The sequence below is a fragment of the Lipophrys pholis genome (assembly GCF_963383615.2).
Source record: "Lipophrys pholis genome assembly, chromosome: 3".
Classification (NCBI taxonomy): Eukaryota; Metazoa; Chordata; class Actinopteri; order Blenniiformes; family Blenniidae; genus Lipophrys; species Lipophrys pholis.
In genome coordinates, this window is record NC_137627.1 from 24976104 (window position 1) to 24994758 (window position 18655).

General features: G+C 43.2%; 1 protein-coding gene across 1 annotated transcript in view; it reads left to right on the plus strand.

Annotated features, from left to right (window-relative positions):
- Positions 1-7654, plus strand: part of LOC308107631 (leucine-rich repeat and fibronectin type III domain-containing protein 1-like protein) — a gene marked incomplete at both ends in the record, with an annotated part of 49212 nt that extends 41558 nt beyond the window's left edge. The window contains 2 exons of the mRNA XM_080460078.1: positions 6667-6850; positions 7316-7654. Coding sequence (XP_080316204.1) covers positions 6667-6850; positions 7316-7654 — 523 coding nt within the window. The remainder of the gene's footprint in view (positions 1-6666; positions 6851-7315) is intronic.
- Between the last annotated feature and the right edge of the window lie 11001 nt (positions 7655-18655).

Genomic DNA, 18655 nt, shown 5'->3' on the forward strand with positions numbered 1-18655 from the left:
ATAACACACAGCCAGGCTTTAGGATTGCTGCTCGATAAGACGCATCGTTCCGCCTCATTACAGGCGTCTGGAGCTCCTCGCCAAACAATTAACCTGTGCACGGCTGATTTCTGTCCTCACACTCGACTTGTGCTTTTCCCATTAGCTTGCGTCTGTGTATCTTAACAAGTCACTTCCACTGAGAGAAGGCTGAAAATGCAGCGATAAGTCACAGTCGTAACAAACATAGACATCATCAATGTGTGAAAGCATTAAAAAGAACAAAATTATCAATGTATTTTTGTCTCAATTTACCACATTCATTTGTTTTACATCTCATGCGGTAAACTTTAGTCTGATCTGTAGTTAATTTGTGTATTCTACTGTAACTACTCACACATACTGTTGGTAAATACACACTGTACATGAGCCAAGGAGTCATCAACCGGAAATCACAGTATTCCTTGTTAAACATGTATATTAGTGTTGGACCTCAGTTGAAACTGAAAATCTGGAGTGTGAAAGTGGCCGAGTCTTTTTGTTTGGGCTCTTTGTTCAAACCAGAATCGGCCACAAGGAGGCGTCACCCCAAAACGGGAGGTTTTGGTTGTCGTCAACACAGGAGGCTAATATCATAAATGCTGTTCAATTCAGCTGCGGTTAGCCGCTAGTGGTTAGCCACTATCTGCTATCTGCCAACCGCTAACTGGACTAGTTTAAACCTTGAATTCCACGTGAGCCTGTATTTCATTTTAAACCTCCGTGGTGTTGCTCTGCAGGGCGGATGTCTGGAGACGCTCCACCATGATTTTATTTTGGTTTTTATTTTCTCGTGTGAGCAAAACGGACTACTACGCTATCGCGATGCTATTGCCATGATTCTCAGTTCCTGTGGCCATTCAACGCACTTTATCACGCTAGAAAAGCTAACAGGTAACAGCTAACGTTTCCACTGATAGCTCAGGTGTGTGTGTGTGCGTGTGCGTGTGCGTGTGTGTGTGTGTGTGTGTGTGTGTGTGTGTGTGTGTGTGTGTGTGTGTGTGTGTGTGTGTGTGTGTGTGTGTGTGTGTGTGTGTGTGTGCGCGCAGCCTCCAACACTTCGTCTTTGTTCTTTACATTTGTTCTTGTTTTCTCGTTCTCCCAGCCCCTCCCTGTCGTCTCTCCTCGGTTCCCATCTCTTCTCACATTAGTTTAGCACATCAGAGGCTCAGCTTTATTTGAAATAGAGATAAAACTCCAGGATGCTTTTACAACCCTGTTTACACTCCAAATGTTTTCAAGTGAAAACTTTCATGGCGTTTTGGCAATCAGAGCCACTGAAAACAAAACTTTCTGAAGATCTTCCGACTTTGTGGAAACAATTGAAGACATTATGTGGACCACAGGCGTACTAACTAGTACTTGTGCACATGCTCAGTAGAGACAATTAGAACAATGTTTCCTCCGTGGTGTCATGACTCCCAGTCCATATTCTCTTGGGACTTGGTAGTTTTATTTTGACATTCACCATAATAACAATCCAACTTGGTGTTCTGTCCAGTAGAATGTCCTTGTTCTCCCGTTGTCAATGTTTAGAGAGGGTTGTTCTCTGCTGCATGTGTGTGTGGGTGGTTTCATTATGAAAACAACCAATAGCACCGACTAGTGGCCCATCATGAGAACTCCAACGACTTCAGAGTTTCTGCCATTTCCATGTCAATGGGCATCGTTTTCAAAACGTTGCTATGTGAATGCGAAACTTTTCAGAATCAAAAATTTAAAAACGATGTGTTTTCACGTGAAACGTAGCGTAAACAAGGCCTGAGTCTGACGCCACTTTGGCTGTGGTGTAGTGTCACAGGTTACAGCACACACACACACACACACACACACACACACACACACAGAGCGGGAGATGAATGGATTCCCTTCACTCGGCCGGTGAAACACTGTCGGTGAGCGTACCCAAACTCTCTGCATCACTGTCTCCGTCCCGCCCTCCAAACTGAAAGATGTTTGTATAATCTCGTCTCTCCTCCAGCTCCGTGTTTCTTGGTTAATTTGTCTTCCCTCCGTCTGTTTCTCCCGCTTCATCTCCCCCGCTGTTTGTTTCTCTGTGACGTCTCTTTTCTTCCCGCTGCCTCTCCGTCCTTTCTTTTCCGTCCTCCTCTTCCTCGCCTCCTCTGACTTTAATCTCACTCCACCTTGTAGCCTTTGATTTTCGAGTTGACAATTGAAAGTGCAATACTTTTTTCTCCCGGCTCGGCGGCCCGTTCTGTCTGTCTCTATTCTGTTTGTGTGTCTCCGCTTCAATTTTCCACCTCTTTTGTACCACTGGAAACCCCCTCTGGTCCTCGCGTCAGATCTCTGTTCGTCTTTGTCTTTGGATCAAGAGCTGATTGGTACCAACATGTCCAGTTTGGGTCTGATGAGCAGCAGGTCTGGATTTGAAGGACAGGAGAGGCAGGATTCATCAAATCATCTGACTCCAAAGCAGGAAAACACAAAGCTCATCACACCTCGCCCGATAACATTGAGTGAAACATGATGTTTGGCTCTTACACAGTTTGAGTCACTTTGTAATCTGAAGCTTCAGGGTACTTTCAAATTTTCAAAATCATGGAGATTTAGTAATAGAAGTGAGAAAGAAGAAGGCTATGTGAAACTCATTTTAGTTCAGGGGCCACCAACAGCCGACTTTCATCTTGAGTGATAAAATATGGCATAATAATAGAATAGAATAGAATGCCTTTTATTGTCACATGTACAGGTACAGTGAGATTAAAAACAACTCCAGTGACAGTGCAGCAGTCAAAAAGGGCAGAATATAGTGCAATAATAATAATAATAATAATAAGCTTTAATTTGAAACTTTCTGGAGCAAAATACAATGAAATGTAAAAAATAAAACTTCTCCGATAGCTGTTGCATTATGGGTGTTTTTACCAACTCACCCTGACAGCATGGCTTTGAGGCTAATGCTAGTTTGCTGGCATTCATGGCAGCATCACCGATGCCTCAGCTTGCTCTCAGTGGAGAGTTGTGTCGCTGCTCTAAAGAATTTGTTCAGAAATGTATTTTTTCTTTGAAATTCTTACCATATTTATTGGTGGTTTGGCCGGATTGGAGCCTCTTGTGGGCCTTATGTTTGACATTCATTAAGTAACTTTTTCCAATATTTCTTTATTGAAGTGTCAAACATCTACATCTAAATACTAATCTATAAACAAAAGTGAAAAAAAAATTATAATTTCAACAATATGATTTTAGGGATTCCTTCCAATGCAAAATGCACTGAAATGTCAAACTATTTCTATTATTCTCTTTAAAATGTAACAACTGCCTCAACTTTGAAATCACTCAGCATGCACAAATACTACCACACCGCATGGCTACGCTAATGCTAATTCACTCAGAGTTGTGGATTTTCAAAAGGCAGGTTGGCTCCTCTTGAGGGCTGTTTGTTCGATATCCCTAAAACCAGCAACACTGTGGCTCAAGAAATCAAGACTTTCAAAATATCAACTGCATCTTCTTTCTTTTTTTTCTTTTTTTGAAATGTAGGATTAAAAATTCCAAACAATGCTCGGTATTGCTCGTCATTGAAGAGCTGCTGTATCTCTAACCCACTCAAAAAGCAAACTGTTAGCATTTAGCCTTAGCGTGATTTAGTAGCGATCTCACCAATTACATAGTTTATTTTGCACTTCTTTTTTTTTAGGTTTCTATCAAAGAATTCTAAAATGCTGGGAAAGAGGGATTGATGTGTTGTTTGAAAATATACCTGATATACCTTTTGTTTGTCCGAAAATCAGACTTAACGGTCATTTCAAGTAAACCAGCTCCAAAACACATTCATTTTCCAAAATGTACTAATTAAGTCTATATTGTATTTGTTTACAAGTATGTTAATAAAAGAATCATCTTAACAAGTGCTCTCTATGCATTAGCTGTTTAAAATAACTAGAATGTTTCATCACTGGGGGCCTCTCAATCTAAAAAGAGCAAAATTGTTGTAATGTGGTTTATAAATGTATTTAAATGAAGTTAACCGTGGCTGAAATTAGATGATAATGAAGAGCCCCAGCTAGGAAATTCATCACCAGCCGCCACTGGTTCGAGGTTTGATACCCAGCTGATGTGTACTTGAGCAAGACACTGAACCCCAAGCTGGTCCCAATGGAGCTCTAGCACCTCGTATCGTGTGTGATGAATAATGTGATTTGGTACGTTTTGTGTAAAGTGGATCAGTTGAGTTTGATGATGCTGTGAAGCCGCTGCATTCTGCAGTATCACATTAATTCTGTCGTTACTATTGAAAAAGGAGTGACACACTTACATTTGGTGAATTTCATGTGGGTGGCAGCCAACTGAACAACACCTAAAACACATTATACACACATTATACTCTCAGGCCTCGTCCACCCGGGAACGCCGTTGTGACCGCATCGTTTTTGGCCGATCAGCCACACGGCGTGGATGAAAACGGGTTCCAGAGTGGAGAAATTGGAAAACGTTGCCTCAGCTTTGACGTGTGGACGGACACGATGATGTCATCACCCCACCTCTTGACCTCTAACCCTGTGACCCTCTCCGTGATGTCACTTCATAACAGCTACAATGACGGACTACCCGCTCCAGGTGGAGCTGCAGAAGCTACTGATGCTAGTCGCTTTAAAAAGGCCACATGTCGGATTTTTCGATTTCCCTATTTTTGGTGGATTCCTGTGGCGGCATTAAAGCGCCACCTAGCGGGCTGGCATATGTACTACATCATTTTGAGTGGTTTTCATGGTGTTGCTTCCCGTGTGGACGGCAAACCTTTTAAGAGTGATGGGGAGAAAGAAGATGGTTTTGGCTTGTGTGGACGGGACCGCGTTCTATTAGTAAGATGCATCAGCATCTTTGAATGACTGTGAGCTTGTAGTCTCATCTGCTGCTATGTGTATGTTGTTCTCTAATAAACGTATCCACTGAACAGTTCAAACATGTTCAAGAACTGCAGTAAACCTTGGATGGTCAGTTTGAAAAAGTCCCCTAAAACTGCAGTTTTGCCTCGACGGGGCTTCACTGATGCTGCAGTAATTAATGTCACGTTGTAGTCACCTCTGTCCAAAATGCCACGGAGAGCCGCACCGAAATGACAGATAATGGACGTCCTGCTTAATTAGGAGCAGCGTTTAGTGCGGGTCGGATCGTGTACTTTTGCAGGAATGTAATTACTGATCCGGAGCTCCAGCTGTGACGACGACGTTAAAATAAAGCTTCAGTGTGGCAGCGCGTAATCATAAAATATACATGTGTGCTGATTAGGATCCATCAAATTTACTTCAGTATCTGGACAGACTATGAGACGTTGGAAGAGCTGAGTCCGATTAATGGAAATACCTCATAATGTCTTAATGTACGAGTACTAACCTTTAGCTGCTTTCCGATACCGAGTACAGGTAGCAATACTTATTAAATGCCATAAAGTATAATTTATACTCCATACGCAAATGATATGTGAAGGCTATGCATTTTGACGAACCACCTTCGCAACCGTGGGCGTTGACGTGACGTGACCTCCAGCAGTCTTAAAGACAATACGACTGCGTCTACAGTAGCATAGCGCAGTGCGTAGCGTTTATCTACGCACTGCCTCATGTGTACTGTAGACTGCAGGCCGAGGGACTGAACTCGCTGTTAAGTGTATTGAATCATATTTAATCATGTTTAGCATGTAGCAGCTGGTGAGTGAGCCCCAAAACTCTTTAGCATGTAGCATGTAGCACGGCTCAGAGTATAATCCTCCTGATCCACTGAGCAGTTAAACTGCTGAGCGACTTCGGGATAACTCTGCTGGTGATTAAGTTACTGGGGTTGTACCAACGTTCTTTCTCCTCCTGTTGTTACTTTGTCAGAACATAATTTACGGTCTGTTTTACTTTTATCCTCCTCATTAATATTAAGAAATCTCCAAACTGCGGACATCGCTCATACTCTCTTGAGTACCGGCTGGTGATGTTGCTGATTGATGACACACGTAATACTCGCCAGATATCCGATACTGGTATTGGTATCAGTGCATCTTTACTTTGCTATAAACTGAGAATAATGTGGGGCCTTTCATAGAACCATGTGGGACACCGCTAAACAGAAGTTTGTCAGTTCTGGGCATTTTTGCAACCTTGATTGGATTTTTACATCAGTTCAACTCAAAATGATATGACTATTTTTGTTACGTACATTTGGCTCTTATTATTTACAAGTTGACACATGAGGCTGAAAATGTGTTGCAGTTGATTTGTTTCTGAATCCTCTTCGTTCTGTATCGTTCCTCTTTACCTCCGAGAGTCAGTCGGGTGACAGATCAGCTGGATCTCGGCTCCTCTGAGCTTCCTTTTGTCCCATCGCCATCATTCAACCTGCACCAAAGTCAAATGTCTGCACACAGATTCACGTTTGACGAGTCTTGAGTGCATTGCAGCAGAAGTGTATTGAAATGATTTGCTGTGGTGAAGCAACTGACTGGACGTTTATTCTTCTTTTAGGTTTTATGTTATCTGCTCTGTTTTCTTATTGGTCATCAATTCTCCCATCATTCTTATCTCCATTTTGTCTTCAGGAAACTTCTTTTAATCTAGTTCGAACCCAGTTTGCCATTAGAAATCTTCCATCGGTTTGAAAACTAAGATTGTAAATCTCTCCCTGTTCGTCTTCCTTCAGGATGATTCCCGCCAACCACAAGTACTTCCTGCTGAGCGACCTGGCCTCGTCGCGGGACTACGAGCTCTGCGTTCTGGCCGTTTACGACGACGGCATCACGGCGCTGACCGGCACCAAGCTGGTGGGCTGCGTGTCCTTCAGCACGGAGTCGGAGTACGGACGCTGTCATTCTATCCGAGACCAGGTCAGTGAGTCCCAGAGGTCAAACTGGACCCACAGAGCAGATGTTTGTGACAAAACCAGAGAGCGGCACCTTGTTCACCATTCACCCATTGACACACACATTCACACACCAATTGAGGCGACTCTCAAGCAAGATGCTCAGTCCATCCATTGGAAGCAATTTTGGGTTTCAGTGTCTTGCTCAAGGACACTTTGACATGTGGACAGAGAGGGAATTGAACCTGCAACCTTCCAATTGAAAGACGAGACACAATAACCACCATTTATAATCATGTTTATAATCATGGTGATCTATGATGTAAGAGCATTCTGACAAATAGTCTAAAAATCACAAATTTCATTCATTTTTGAGCGAAGTTTGAAAAAAAACTCCGGACAAATTCAAACGGTCACGTCAGACAAATATCAGTGTACTTCCTATCTGACCAGTGACCTTTCTAAGCCCCTCCCCTCTCTCGTCCTGCAGTTTCTGGGCGGCACCATGATCATCATCATCGGGGGAATCATCGTGGCCTCGGTCCTCGTCTTCATCTTCATCCTACTGATGAAGTACAAGCTGCACAGTAACCACTACAAGCAGAAAGCTGCCGCTCGCCACGCCAACGTCTGCTCCCAAACCAACGGGGGAGGCGGAGGGGGCGGAGCCAACATCCTGGCTCTGCCCCCGTCCTCCTCCTCGGCAGGAGGGGTCAACAAGAATTCGCAACCCTCGTCATCGGCAGACGGGATGGGAGGAGCTTCTCTTCGAGGGACCACCGTAGTGGACTTGAACCCCGCCCACGACGATGACACCATCTCCCAATAACACACGAGGAAAGACTGTCAACCAAACCCATAAACCACCGATCTCAAAGTCCAAAACAATACTCCACCTCCCTGCCCCCCTTTTTTATTTCTAATCTTTTTTATTTGTTTCTGGTGCCTGGAGACAAACTCCACTTCACTCCGAGGAGCAGCTCCTGTCATAGGTGAGTAACTGTAATCCTGTTATAGGTGCGGGAGTTACTCATAACAGTAGGAGTTACTTCTTCTCGAAGTAGTGAATTCACTCAACCAGATAGTGGAAGTCAAAAGCCTCTACCTGCTATGCAAACATTTTTAAAGGCCCGTTTACACAACAACGTTTCAAGTGAAAACGCATAATTTTTAAGTTTATGTTTTAGAAAAATTTCACATTTATACAGCAATGTTTTGCAAACGATGTCTGTTTACATGGAAACAGCAGAAATGCTGAAAACTGGTTGGAACCACAAGTTGGAGCCATTTGTTTTTGTAATGAAACCCCACATACTCATGGAACAGAGAACGATGGGCTGTAAACATTAACAATGGGAGAACACAGACATTCTAGAGGACGGAAAACCAAGTTGGATTGTTATTACGATGACTGTCAAAATAAAAGTACCAAGTCCACGAGAATATGGACCGGGAGTCATGACACCGTGGAGGAAACGTTGTTCTGCCTGGTGCACATCCACAGTAGCAGCGTTTCAGAAACGTTACATTTTTCCCCGCTTCCAGAGCGTTGTTAATAAATTCCACCTTGAAAGCTATTTTCCAAAAGTCTTGTTTTCAGTAATTCTGAGTAAACAGACCCTAAAATGCTACCAAAGTTTTCCATTTGTACTTTGAAAACGTTGTCGTGTAAACAGTTGTGATCATCTCATGAGGAGTTTTTTTCCTAAACTATTTTGAAATATTTTATTCAGGAAAGTAGAATTACATTCAAAATTGTATCCACAGTGACTTTACTGACAGGGCCAGTGGATCAAATGCAATTTTATTTTTGATTTAACTTAATTAATTCACCATAACCATGTTAATTATGCTAATGCTTAGCTAAATTGAATATGGGAGCCGTGTGCGAATGTCACAATGTTCCACTAGTGGATTAACCTAATCTGGTCCAAGGACTAACCAGGTTGTTACAACTTTAACTTTAACTTTTGAGGGATGCAAAATTCAGCAGCTACTATTTAGGATCTTTTTCACTGCGTTCTCGCAACAAACTTGCTCGGTCAGATTTCAGTGGATGTATAAAGTCCTTAATCTTGACGGGCCAGATTACACTGAGGTGTGGATGTAATTCCACTGTTTTTTGGAAGGAGCGGTCAGAGTCAGAGTCCTGATGGGACGTTTCCTCAGTTGCTGTTGTTTGACGATGAAATTGAAGCGTATTACGCTTTATTACTTTTTTCCTGTCTGGAGCAAACACATTCTCTCATCACATTCTGTTGCCATCGTCCCAGATACAAACAAGCGTTGGCCCGAACCTCCCCGGAGTCATTTGTTTGATTTTAATGACTTGTTTTGTTTTGATGCTTCCTTCTCGTTTCATTTCTCAGTTCAAGGTCGTTTTGTTTGTCTGTCATCCACCGCCGTAGCTCTCTCTTCATCTGCTGATATTCCGGCGACCAATTTTCCTCCCAAATTGAGACCTACGTCCTATCTGGAGCTTCCTCTCAGAGCTCTGGAGGATTTTCTCCCCCTCGCACAATTTACAAGCCGTTTCTCTTCATTTTATCTCCACGTGAATAGAAATGTCCGTCCCTGGCGGCTCGGTGGCTGAATCGTGACAGGGAGCGAGCGTTGGGTAGGCGGAGCTTCATGTTCTCGGCGACGTGCAGAACACGAGAGGACCGGAGCAGAACTGTGCTCATCACCAGGCTCTGTGAGCTGCTTCCTCTGCAGCTTTATCACCTTAAAACACACACAGGATCAATGTTTCAGATCATTTCCTTTAATGCTCCGACATGTTGGGGAACTTCCTCCAACACGTTGAGCTCCATCTTGTCGCGGTTCATTTGGTGCTCCGTGTGAGGCGCTTAGTGAGGACCAGCTAACAGGAAGTGTCCAGTTCACAACACCTTGGGTCTCATGGAAACAGAAAACACACAACCTGGATTTTAACACTCCTGTTTGCACCAGAAAACAAACTCCTCTTTCACTCTTCCCTCACTCCACTCTCACTTCTCTCTCACTCCTTTCGCCTGACTCTCTCACTTTTCCATCAGTCTTTCACACCTCCCTTATCCCTCTCTCCTTCCTCCTCTCAAGTATTACAGTTTTTTCCTCCTAATCTTTCCATCTCTCCTCTGCTCTGTGTAATAAAAACCCTCCACACACACACACACACACACACACACACACACACACACACACACACACACACACACACACACACACACACACACACAAGTATTTTTTTATTTCTAGTTTCTTTTTGGAAGTAATCTGGAGCTCCGTCGGCTTTTAGGTCGTTTGTTGTGGCTTTAATATCCAAACAGACACTTCTTCTTCCTCCTTCCTTCCTCCTCCTCCTCCTCCTCCTTTCTTGTCCTCCTTCCTTCCTTCTCCTGGATGAACCGAGCTGCTGATTGTTGATCCATCTCACTCACGCCATCACATGACCAACACAACTTCAAGCTCAGCAAACACACACTTGCATGCGTTCATTTGTGGATTCGTGGGCCGACGATCATCTTTCTCTTTGTAACTTCCCACACAGGAACATTTTAAAAAGTTCTAATGAGCGGATCAACATGATACAAATTGAAGAATGTTTGTCATCCTTCTGCACAGTTCCCCTCATGCAGAGCCACACTGCCCCCTGGTGGCCACAGCCTGCACATCCTTTACCTTACCCTGCAGAGCCACACACTGTTACTCAATCTGAGAACTTTCTAAGTATGAAATCAGTTTGAAAACAGGACTAAGAAAAGGAACGGAGGTTTGTCTTCATGTAGAGGGAGGAAAAGAAAGGAAATACTGCCTTGAAGTAGAGAAACCTCGAACATCTAAAGTACTGTTTTCCACCTTGTGGGAGCTTCATCATATCAAATCAGACACAAGCACCTCTTTATTTTCACTTTTGAACGGTGAAATGTGACAATTACTGTATATGGGCTTCAGTTGGTTCAAAACTCAAACAATAAATCTCAATCTTTTCCACTGAACAAAAACAAAATCATCGCATCTTCATGTGAAAAAGAGGGAGGAAGAGGATGGCAGATGGATGGACAGATCTGTTTTTATAACTGCTGGAAGAAGGAGAGAGGGATAGAGACAGAAGGGAGGATTATGGACTTACTGTAGTATATTTAGTTTGTGAGACAGAACCGAGCTGAAGAGGAAAGAAACATCCAGAAGAACAGATGAGTCACTGAGCCCCAAGACACTTATTGACCAGAGAAGATGGAGGGATGAAGGGAGGAGGAGAGGAACTAAGTATTTTCCTACTTTGTTCCTGTACTTCAGTAGACCTTGAGGTACTTTATCTCCATGCATGAACACATACAGACTAATGCTAATGGCGCTACGGCAACAAGTGACAATGCGTCGTTTGTACGTCTTCGTCACAGCAAAGTTTTGCGTTCACACATTATCGTTTTCCACAGAAATGGTAGAAACACTGAAAACTGTGTAGTTAGCGTGCCAGGCCATGGGTTGGCGCTGTTGTTTGTTTTTGTATTGAAGCCACACACGCATGTAGCAGAGAACAATCCACTCTAAACATTGCTATGACAGCAGAAGTATTTACTACAGCCATGGTACGCGGGTGCAGTAACAGCGTTTCTGCCGTCTACTCTGAGATGTAGCAATTTCGAATAGATCCACCTTGGGAGCCGTTATCGAAAAATGTTGTTTTTCGAGCATCATCGTCGTGTAAACAGACCCTGAAAATACAACAAATGTTTTGTGTTTTCAATTGAAAGCTTTGTCGTGTAAATGGGCCCTCATGCTAACCTATTCTGACGTCACTTATAGTGTGAAATGTTTCACGTTGCTGTCAGGAGGACTGAGTTAGTTCAGGACTAATGAGATACTTTAAACAGGAGTTTAAAGACATAACAAGCATTGAGATCAGCCCTTTAGCTCATGTCGAAGCTCAGTGAGCACAGAGACACAGAGCAGCAGCAGCTCTGCAGCTCTCCAGCTGAAGCTACAGGAGGTTGGGGGAAAAGAGGAGCTTCTGCTAAACAGGAGTTTAATGAAATGGTAGCTCATCTGGAACAACAACTGCACCAACTGTTTTGATGATAAAGCTCACAAAACAGCCAGAGCTCCAGGTAAAGCTAAAGCTAGCAGACACTAAGGGCGCAGGTCAGAGAGACACAATAATGCTAAAGCTAAAGCTAAAGTAAAGCTGGCTGACCAGAGGCCTGAACTACGACCCGTGATAAACAAACCCAGGATCTCTCTGTTTCCTGGGTTAACTTATCCAGACATGAGCGATCCTGATAACCGTGAACACAACGGAGGATAACAACTCCCGAGTTCAACTCAGAGTTTTCCCTTCAGGATCAGTGCGCGTTCACATGAAGCGTCTGACCAATCACATACACAGAGATACTGCAGACTTTACCATGGAGGAGCCACTATTCTCTGAGAACACGAAGAATTAAAACACATCCACCAGGCTAAAGCAACACACTGGAGCCGCGTCCAAAACCAGAACGGTCCCACTTGTTAATGCGTGACTTCATGAGATCATACGGTATAAATTCATCGGACAATATTAACGGACGGCACTGTGATCGCTCAGTTTCACTTTATTACAGCAGAAACGTGTCGGGCAGAGCTTCCTCACTGCTCTTCTCTTAGTTTAGATTTTCTATCCAGTTGTTTTGAGGCTGAGTTTCCTCCGTGTGTTTTGTGATGGAATATTAATTCACTACAACATGAGTAGTTCTGCGTTCCATAAATTCATGTTTCTGCAGTTCTGTCAGCGTGGCCATTATTATTAAGCTTGTTATTCCAGATCAACCCTCGTGGAGAAAAACACACTTGGACCAAGTCAAGAACAAGAACATCCTTCAAATCTCAGTGACAAGGATTTACTTTATTATGTCAAAAAGATCGCTCTAAATACTTTCTCATCTCCTCTCTGACCCCGCACACCAATCACCATCATTTAAGAAAGGGCAGGTTGGATCAAGAGATCTGATTGGTCAGGAGACGGAGCTGTTACATTCAAGTTGATCTGATCCAGAACTTAACCCCTTGTGGGAGCAGGTTAGACATTCAGTCAGTTGCCGTGGTGATTTATCCCAGTAAGAAGTGAACAAGCGACAGATAGAGAGCTGCTTTGGCTAATGCTAAAGCTAACAGCTGCTTTGCATCATGCTAATGCTAATAGGCTAACCGGCTAAAGCTAACAGACAACATTTGTGCTGTGCAGATCTTCAATAACTAAGTTTCTTCCAGAAGTGGGGACGTTACTGTAGGAAGTTATTGACATTTTAACTCAGGATTGGTGTCTGTCTGATTTCCTCTTATTTATTTATCTATTTTGTTTGTTTGTTTGTTTTGTGCATTTCTCAGATTTACTTACATTCAGCTTCACGGCGCTGGAAGGAGAAGAGGCGGCAGAGGTGAGATATCAGACACAAACACGACTGGAGAAAGAGGGAAACACCAGAGAGAGAGGGGGGGGGGGGGGGGGGGGGGGGCTGTATAAATGTGTCCTTGCTTCAGTAAACAGCATTATTCCTCCTTATTGGGCTCTTATATAATGTCAGTCTGCAAACTGCAGTCACTCCATTATGTACCATCTCTCCTCCAGCTCCTCTTCTTCCTCTTCCTCCTCCTTCTCCTTTACTCCTCCACCATCTCCTTTCTTTTTTCTCATCCTTTGTTTCTCCTTTTCTTCATTATGCTCTTGTGGTTTTCTGCTTCCTGCTTTTCTTCATGTCTTTCTTTCCCCTCGCTGCATGTCCTTTTCCTTTCTTCCTCTTCCTCCTCCTCCTCACTTTCCTAGTACTCTTTCTCCTAATCCTTCTCCTTCAACCCATCCCTTCTTCCTCCTCCTCCTCATCTTCTTTATTCTCTTCTTCCTCCTCTCAGTTCCTTCTCTTCCCTTCTTCCTCATTTTCTTCCTCCTTCCTCCCTCCTCCAGCGTCTACATTCCATCTCCTCCTTCACGCTTCTACTTTTCTCTCATCTTTTCTTCTTTCCATATCTTAGTTTTAATCCTTCTTCTTTTTTCTCTCCTCACTCCTCCATATATTCTCTTTACTCTCACTACATCCTAATTTGTCTCCTTTCTTTTCCTTGCCTTCCGAGTTATCTTTGTTGTGCTCATCCCTCCCTTCCGCCAGAAGTGTCACTATTTTATCCAGTTGTTTTTTTTTCATTCCTCTTCTTTCATTTCTGTGATGCCTTATTTTATATGTTTCTACATAATGCAAGCTGGACGCCCCCTGCTGGTAGAGTCCAGCCTGTACTCCATGCCCATGTATTTTCATGTACTGTCAGTTTTAATATTATTTGGAAAGATAACGCTATGATTTAGCTTTAAAGGTCCTATATTGTGAAACATGTACTTTATAATGGATTTCTAACAGTAATCTGTGTGTCCACAGCCTGTATGAGGCTCCAGAAGTGCAGAAAGTCACTTATGACTGGACGTGTGCTCATACAGGCGAATCAGAGATTTTCTCTTTATGACATCATGAGGGGAAACAACCCCTCCCTCTGGGAGTGGAGCTCTGCATCACTGATATACTGAATTAATTCAGTTTAATATGAAAAACCGGAGCCGATAGCTGGAGCTAGCGTTAGCTGCTTGCTAGTAACTGTAGTAACTGGGTCACATTCTGCTTCAAACTGGTTGAACGATAGCATTTCTACAAGACATGGCAATAAACATTAGCACATTGTAATGGTGTTTCAGATTAACTGGTTTCCCTGTTAAATGGTGACCGACTTCCTTTAGCGTCCATTGTTGCTGCTCGTAACGGCAGATATTAAAGTAAGATTCACAAAAGGTACAACACTTGGAAACTTCACTGTCAACGTTATTGATCAGGACGGCTATGGATTTCTGTCGGGGTTTTACGTCTGTTATTAGCAGTAACGAGGGACGCTAAAGTGTCACCAGTTAACAGGGACACTACTTCATCTGAAACACCGGGAAGTTCTTCTCCCTGAGACAGACATGGACAGACACAGACGCAGCCTGTTCTCTGTAGAGCCACTAGAGGGACTTTTAGACTGAAACCCAGGACCAAGGCTGATTTGGGGAAATAAACGTTGACCTCTGACACTGATGTGATGTTGTTGGAAAAACTGTAATATATGGTATTTCAAAAGCAAAGAAAGAAACCCTGAATCATCTCAGAAGAGAAGGAAAAATGTTCACATTTGATTCTGTCATTTTGACATCTTTTCTCATCTTTTCCTCAGGTTCCTGCTGGTCTGCACGGTCTCGTCCCGTCCATCACACAGTCTGACGTGCAGCCTGGAGTCCACGGGCCTTGTGTTGGAAGCCGGCGGCGATGACTCGTGCTCGGACTCTTCGGGATGAGCTCAGCGCTCCTCTCTCCCAGCATACAGTCACATGCCAAAGGATCTACAGCAGCGTTCTCCACGCAGACGTTCTGAAGCACACTCTGTCTTTACCTCCGGCTAGGAGGAGAACCTGAGCGCAGCAGCAACAGTCCACCAACCCATTCGGTGGATCCACTTAACTGGAACCGAGCTTCTCCGCAGTGAATCTGGAGCTGGTAGAAAAGCCGCTTCTAATTGGCATTTGTGGGATGAGCAGCAAAGCTGAGTCAGAGGGTTTATGTCAAATCAGCCAAATCTTGTCTTTTTTTGGGGGGGACTTTTTGAGATCTTCTCCTTTACGTGAAGCTCTACACTAAAGCATGGAATTAAACCAAGGATCTTCTCACTGTGACTGAAGATTCCAACCCACTTCACCACAGAGACCTGTTTTGGAGTCAGACTCGGTGGATCATCCCACAAATGCTTGTTAACAGGTGAAACGGAGGCTTTCCGTCAGCGTCGGGTTCTTTACCAGGAACTGTGACTCTTTGTGCTGCGTTGGAACGTTTTTGGATGAAAACAATGAGCACATCGTCAACATCATGTGTCAAAAACAAAAGGTGAACTTTTCTGGCACTTTAACCATCTGTTCTCATCTCATCTCTCTCTCTCTCTTTCTCTCGCTCTCTCTCTATCTCTCTCTCTCTCTCTCTCTCTCTCATGAACAAATGAATAGTATACTCTCAGTATTACCCACCGGGCTCTCCTGGATGTGGATGACGTAGATGATGTTGAAATATTCCGTGTGTTTGCGTCCATGGTGGAGTCGGTTCTCTCTGTGTCGGAGTATTCAAAACTAAACTGTGGTGTCCCGAGGACGGAGCCCTGAGGAACTCCTTGGGAAAGTGACTGACACGCTGATGCAGTGGACCGCTCATCCTCACAGGTGTCGGGGTGGATTTAAAAAGACGGCCAGCAGAACTGACGCTGTTAGCCCCGCCCCACACCCCCAGCCCCCCCCCCCCCCCCCCCACCCCCCCCACCCCCACCCCTTGCCGTTTGACAGTGTCTGTGTTTGTATGTGACATACACCCTACAGTCTTCGATGGTTTGATACCCATGATTTACTTTGAATATACCGGAAGAAATGACCACAATAAGGAGGAAAAAAAAAAAAAACCCACAACAATAAACCGGGATTTTATGCTTTCATAGGTACAATTATGTGGATTTATAATGAAATAAAAAGGTATTTTTCTTGGAAAAAAATGGATGTGTTGTTTAGATTTGATGTTCCAGTTCCAGAAGCTTCTGGGCGTGCGGATCTTCACCGTGAGGTTTGGAGATCTGACAGGGTCTACAGCGTCAAACAAAGGTTGGAGCTAATCCAGGGCCCCGTTTATGCAACAATGTTTTCAAGTTAAAATGCCGTAATAAATAGTTCTTCTGCACATGCTCAACAGAGAGTCAGAACAATGTTTCCTCCAGAGTGTCACAACTGCGACTTGGTAGTTTTATTTTGACAGTCACCGTAATAACAATACAAATTGGTCGTCTGTCCACTCGCGTCCGTGTTCTCCCAGTGTTAATGTTTAGAGACGATTGTTGTAGTGGCCCTACAGGGAAAGATTTTATGTGTTTCTGCCTTTGCCATACAATCGGACATCATTTTCAAATCTTTGCCATTTAAAATAAAAACACAGAAATGTTGCATTTTCACTTGAAACATCGTGCAAACGGGGTGTAGATTTACATTGTTTCTACTCTCAAGAAGTGACTTTACATCATACTAAAGTTTAAATCATAGACCGACAGTGGAAAAGTATTTTGCTTTGTTGTTTTCAGGTAAGTAGGTTGTTAAAACGTACCGTTCACGTTTCCACGAAACAATGTCTCAGGCAAGTCGGCTTTTTTCCAACATACCTTGATGACTCTCGACAGTGTCTTTCCATCTTTGTCTGAGACGTCTCACAATTCTGATGAAAGCAGAAGAACATTGTTGAAGCATGCCAAGGCTACGATTTAAAAACCAAATATTTCAAAACAAGCTGGACATCCCGGTTCGAAGACACACGTTTGTCGTGTTCTTGGAGCTCTCGGCGTCTTTGTCAGTCCTGGTTTTGTTCCTTTGGACCTTTCACTGTGTTTTCATTCAAACCTTCTAAAAACCAAAACGTCGCACTTGAGCAAAAGATGTTATGTACGTTATCAGGAAGTCAAACGTTGGTACTTTATTGGTACTTTTAATGGTAATTGATTTATAATCGTTCACAATTACTGGTAACTTTTAAATTTTTTTACTTTTAATGATATTTAGTGATACTTTTCAACCACTATAGGTACTTTGATAGAGTTTTGCTTTTAAATCGTACCTTAATAATAATATTAATAATAATGACCATGACAATGCTAAAGAATTATATATAAACCCCAGCCATGTCTCACATCCGCAAGTCCAGAAAAAAGTGCTGGGGTGGGGGCAGCAGCAACTTCACTGGTACTTTATCAGGGTCCAAGCACTGGAAGGGTTTATTATTTTTCCAATGTTCCAATGTTTTGAGAGCCTAAACGTACGTACATAACTTTTTGCAACACTTTTCACTCATCAGGCCCAGCGAAGAGTCACAAAAACCTTTCTTAGACACATACTGAAAACTCAGCACGAATTCCACTATTTGTAAACATATTTTGGATTTTCACCAATTTTGGACCAAATGGAATTTTGTAGAATGAAGTATTCCTTGGGGATAATTCCGATTCACCTGAAAATTGGCGTGGTGATAGAGAAGGGCTTGGTTCCCAGACCTTACTTAAATCCTTGCAAAATATCTGAGGGCATGGCCAAAGGTTGACGTTTTGCCACGAAACAGGATGTGCAGTGTAAAAGGCCTTAACATGTCTTGATCGGCATCAAACTCGACACATTGCATCAGAGTCCGGCCTTCATCACAACCATACGATTACTCTTACTTGTCGCTCCATTTGAAGGCGTAGCTATGGCCAAGCACGCCATGGAACAGGAAGTGCATGACTGAGAGTCTCGGTCGGAGTCCTGCAAGTAGTGAGGACCATTCAAGGCTGCCTGCAGCCCTAATTTTCTGTTGAAATTCACCATTTTCTCAAATTTCACAATTTGGAGATTTTACTATAGCCTGATTGGCGACCTGCCAGGCTGCACCCTGCCCTCGCCCACAGTAGGCTGGGATCGGCTCCAGCACTCCGCGACCATGAACTGACTAAGCGGGCTAGAAGATGGATACTATAACCTTACCATCATGTTTTATTGAAATCCATAATTTTCACCATTTAGAGGTCTTTTGCCATAATTTGTTCTATCATTTGCTTGATTTTCATCAATTGGAAGTCTTACTATAAATTTTTTTTATCAAAATCCAGCATTTTCTCAATTTTCAATATTTGGAGGTCTTTCAAAAGGGGAAAATCTCATTTGATACTGATTTTCAGTATGAATACAGACCGTGAAGGCGGGGCCTCACGATCCTTCTGACTTTCTGGGTTTTAAGCAGGAGGTGTC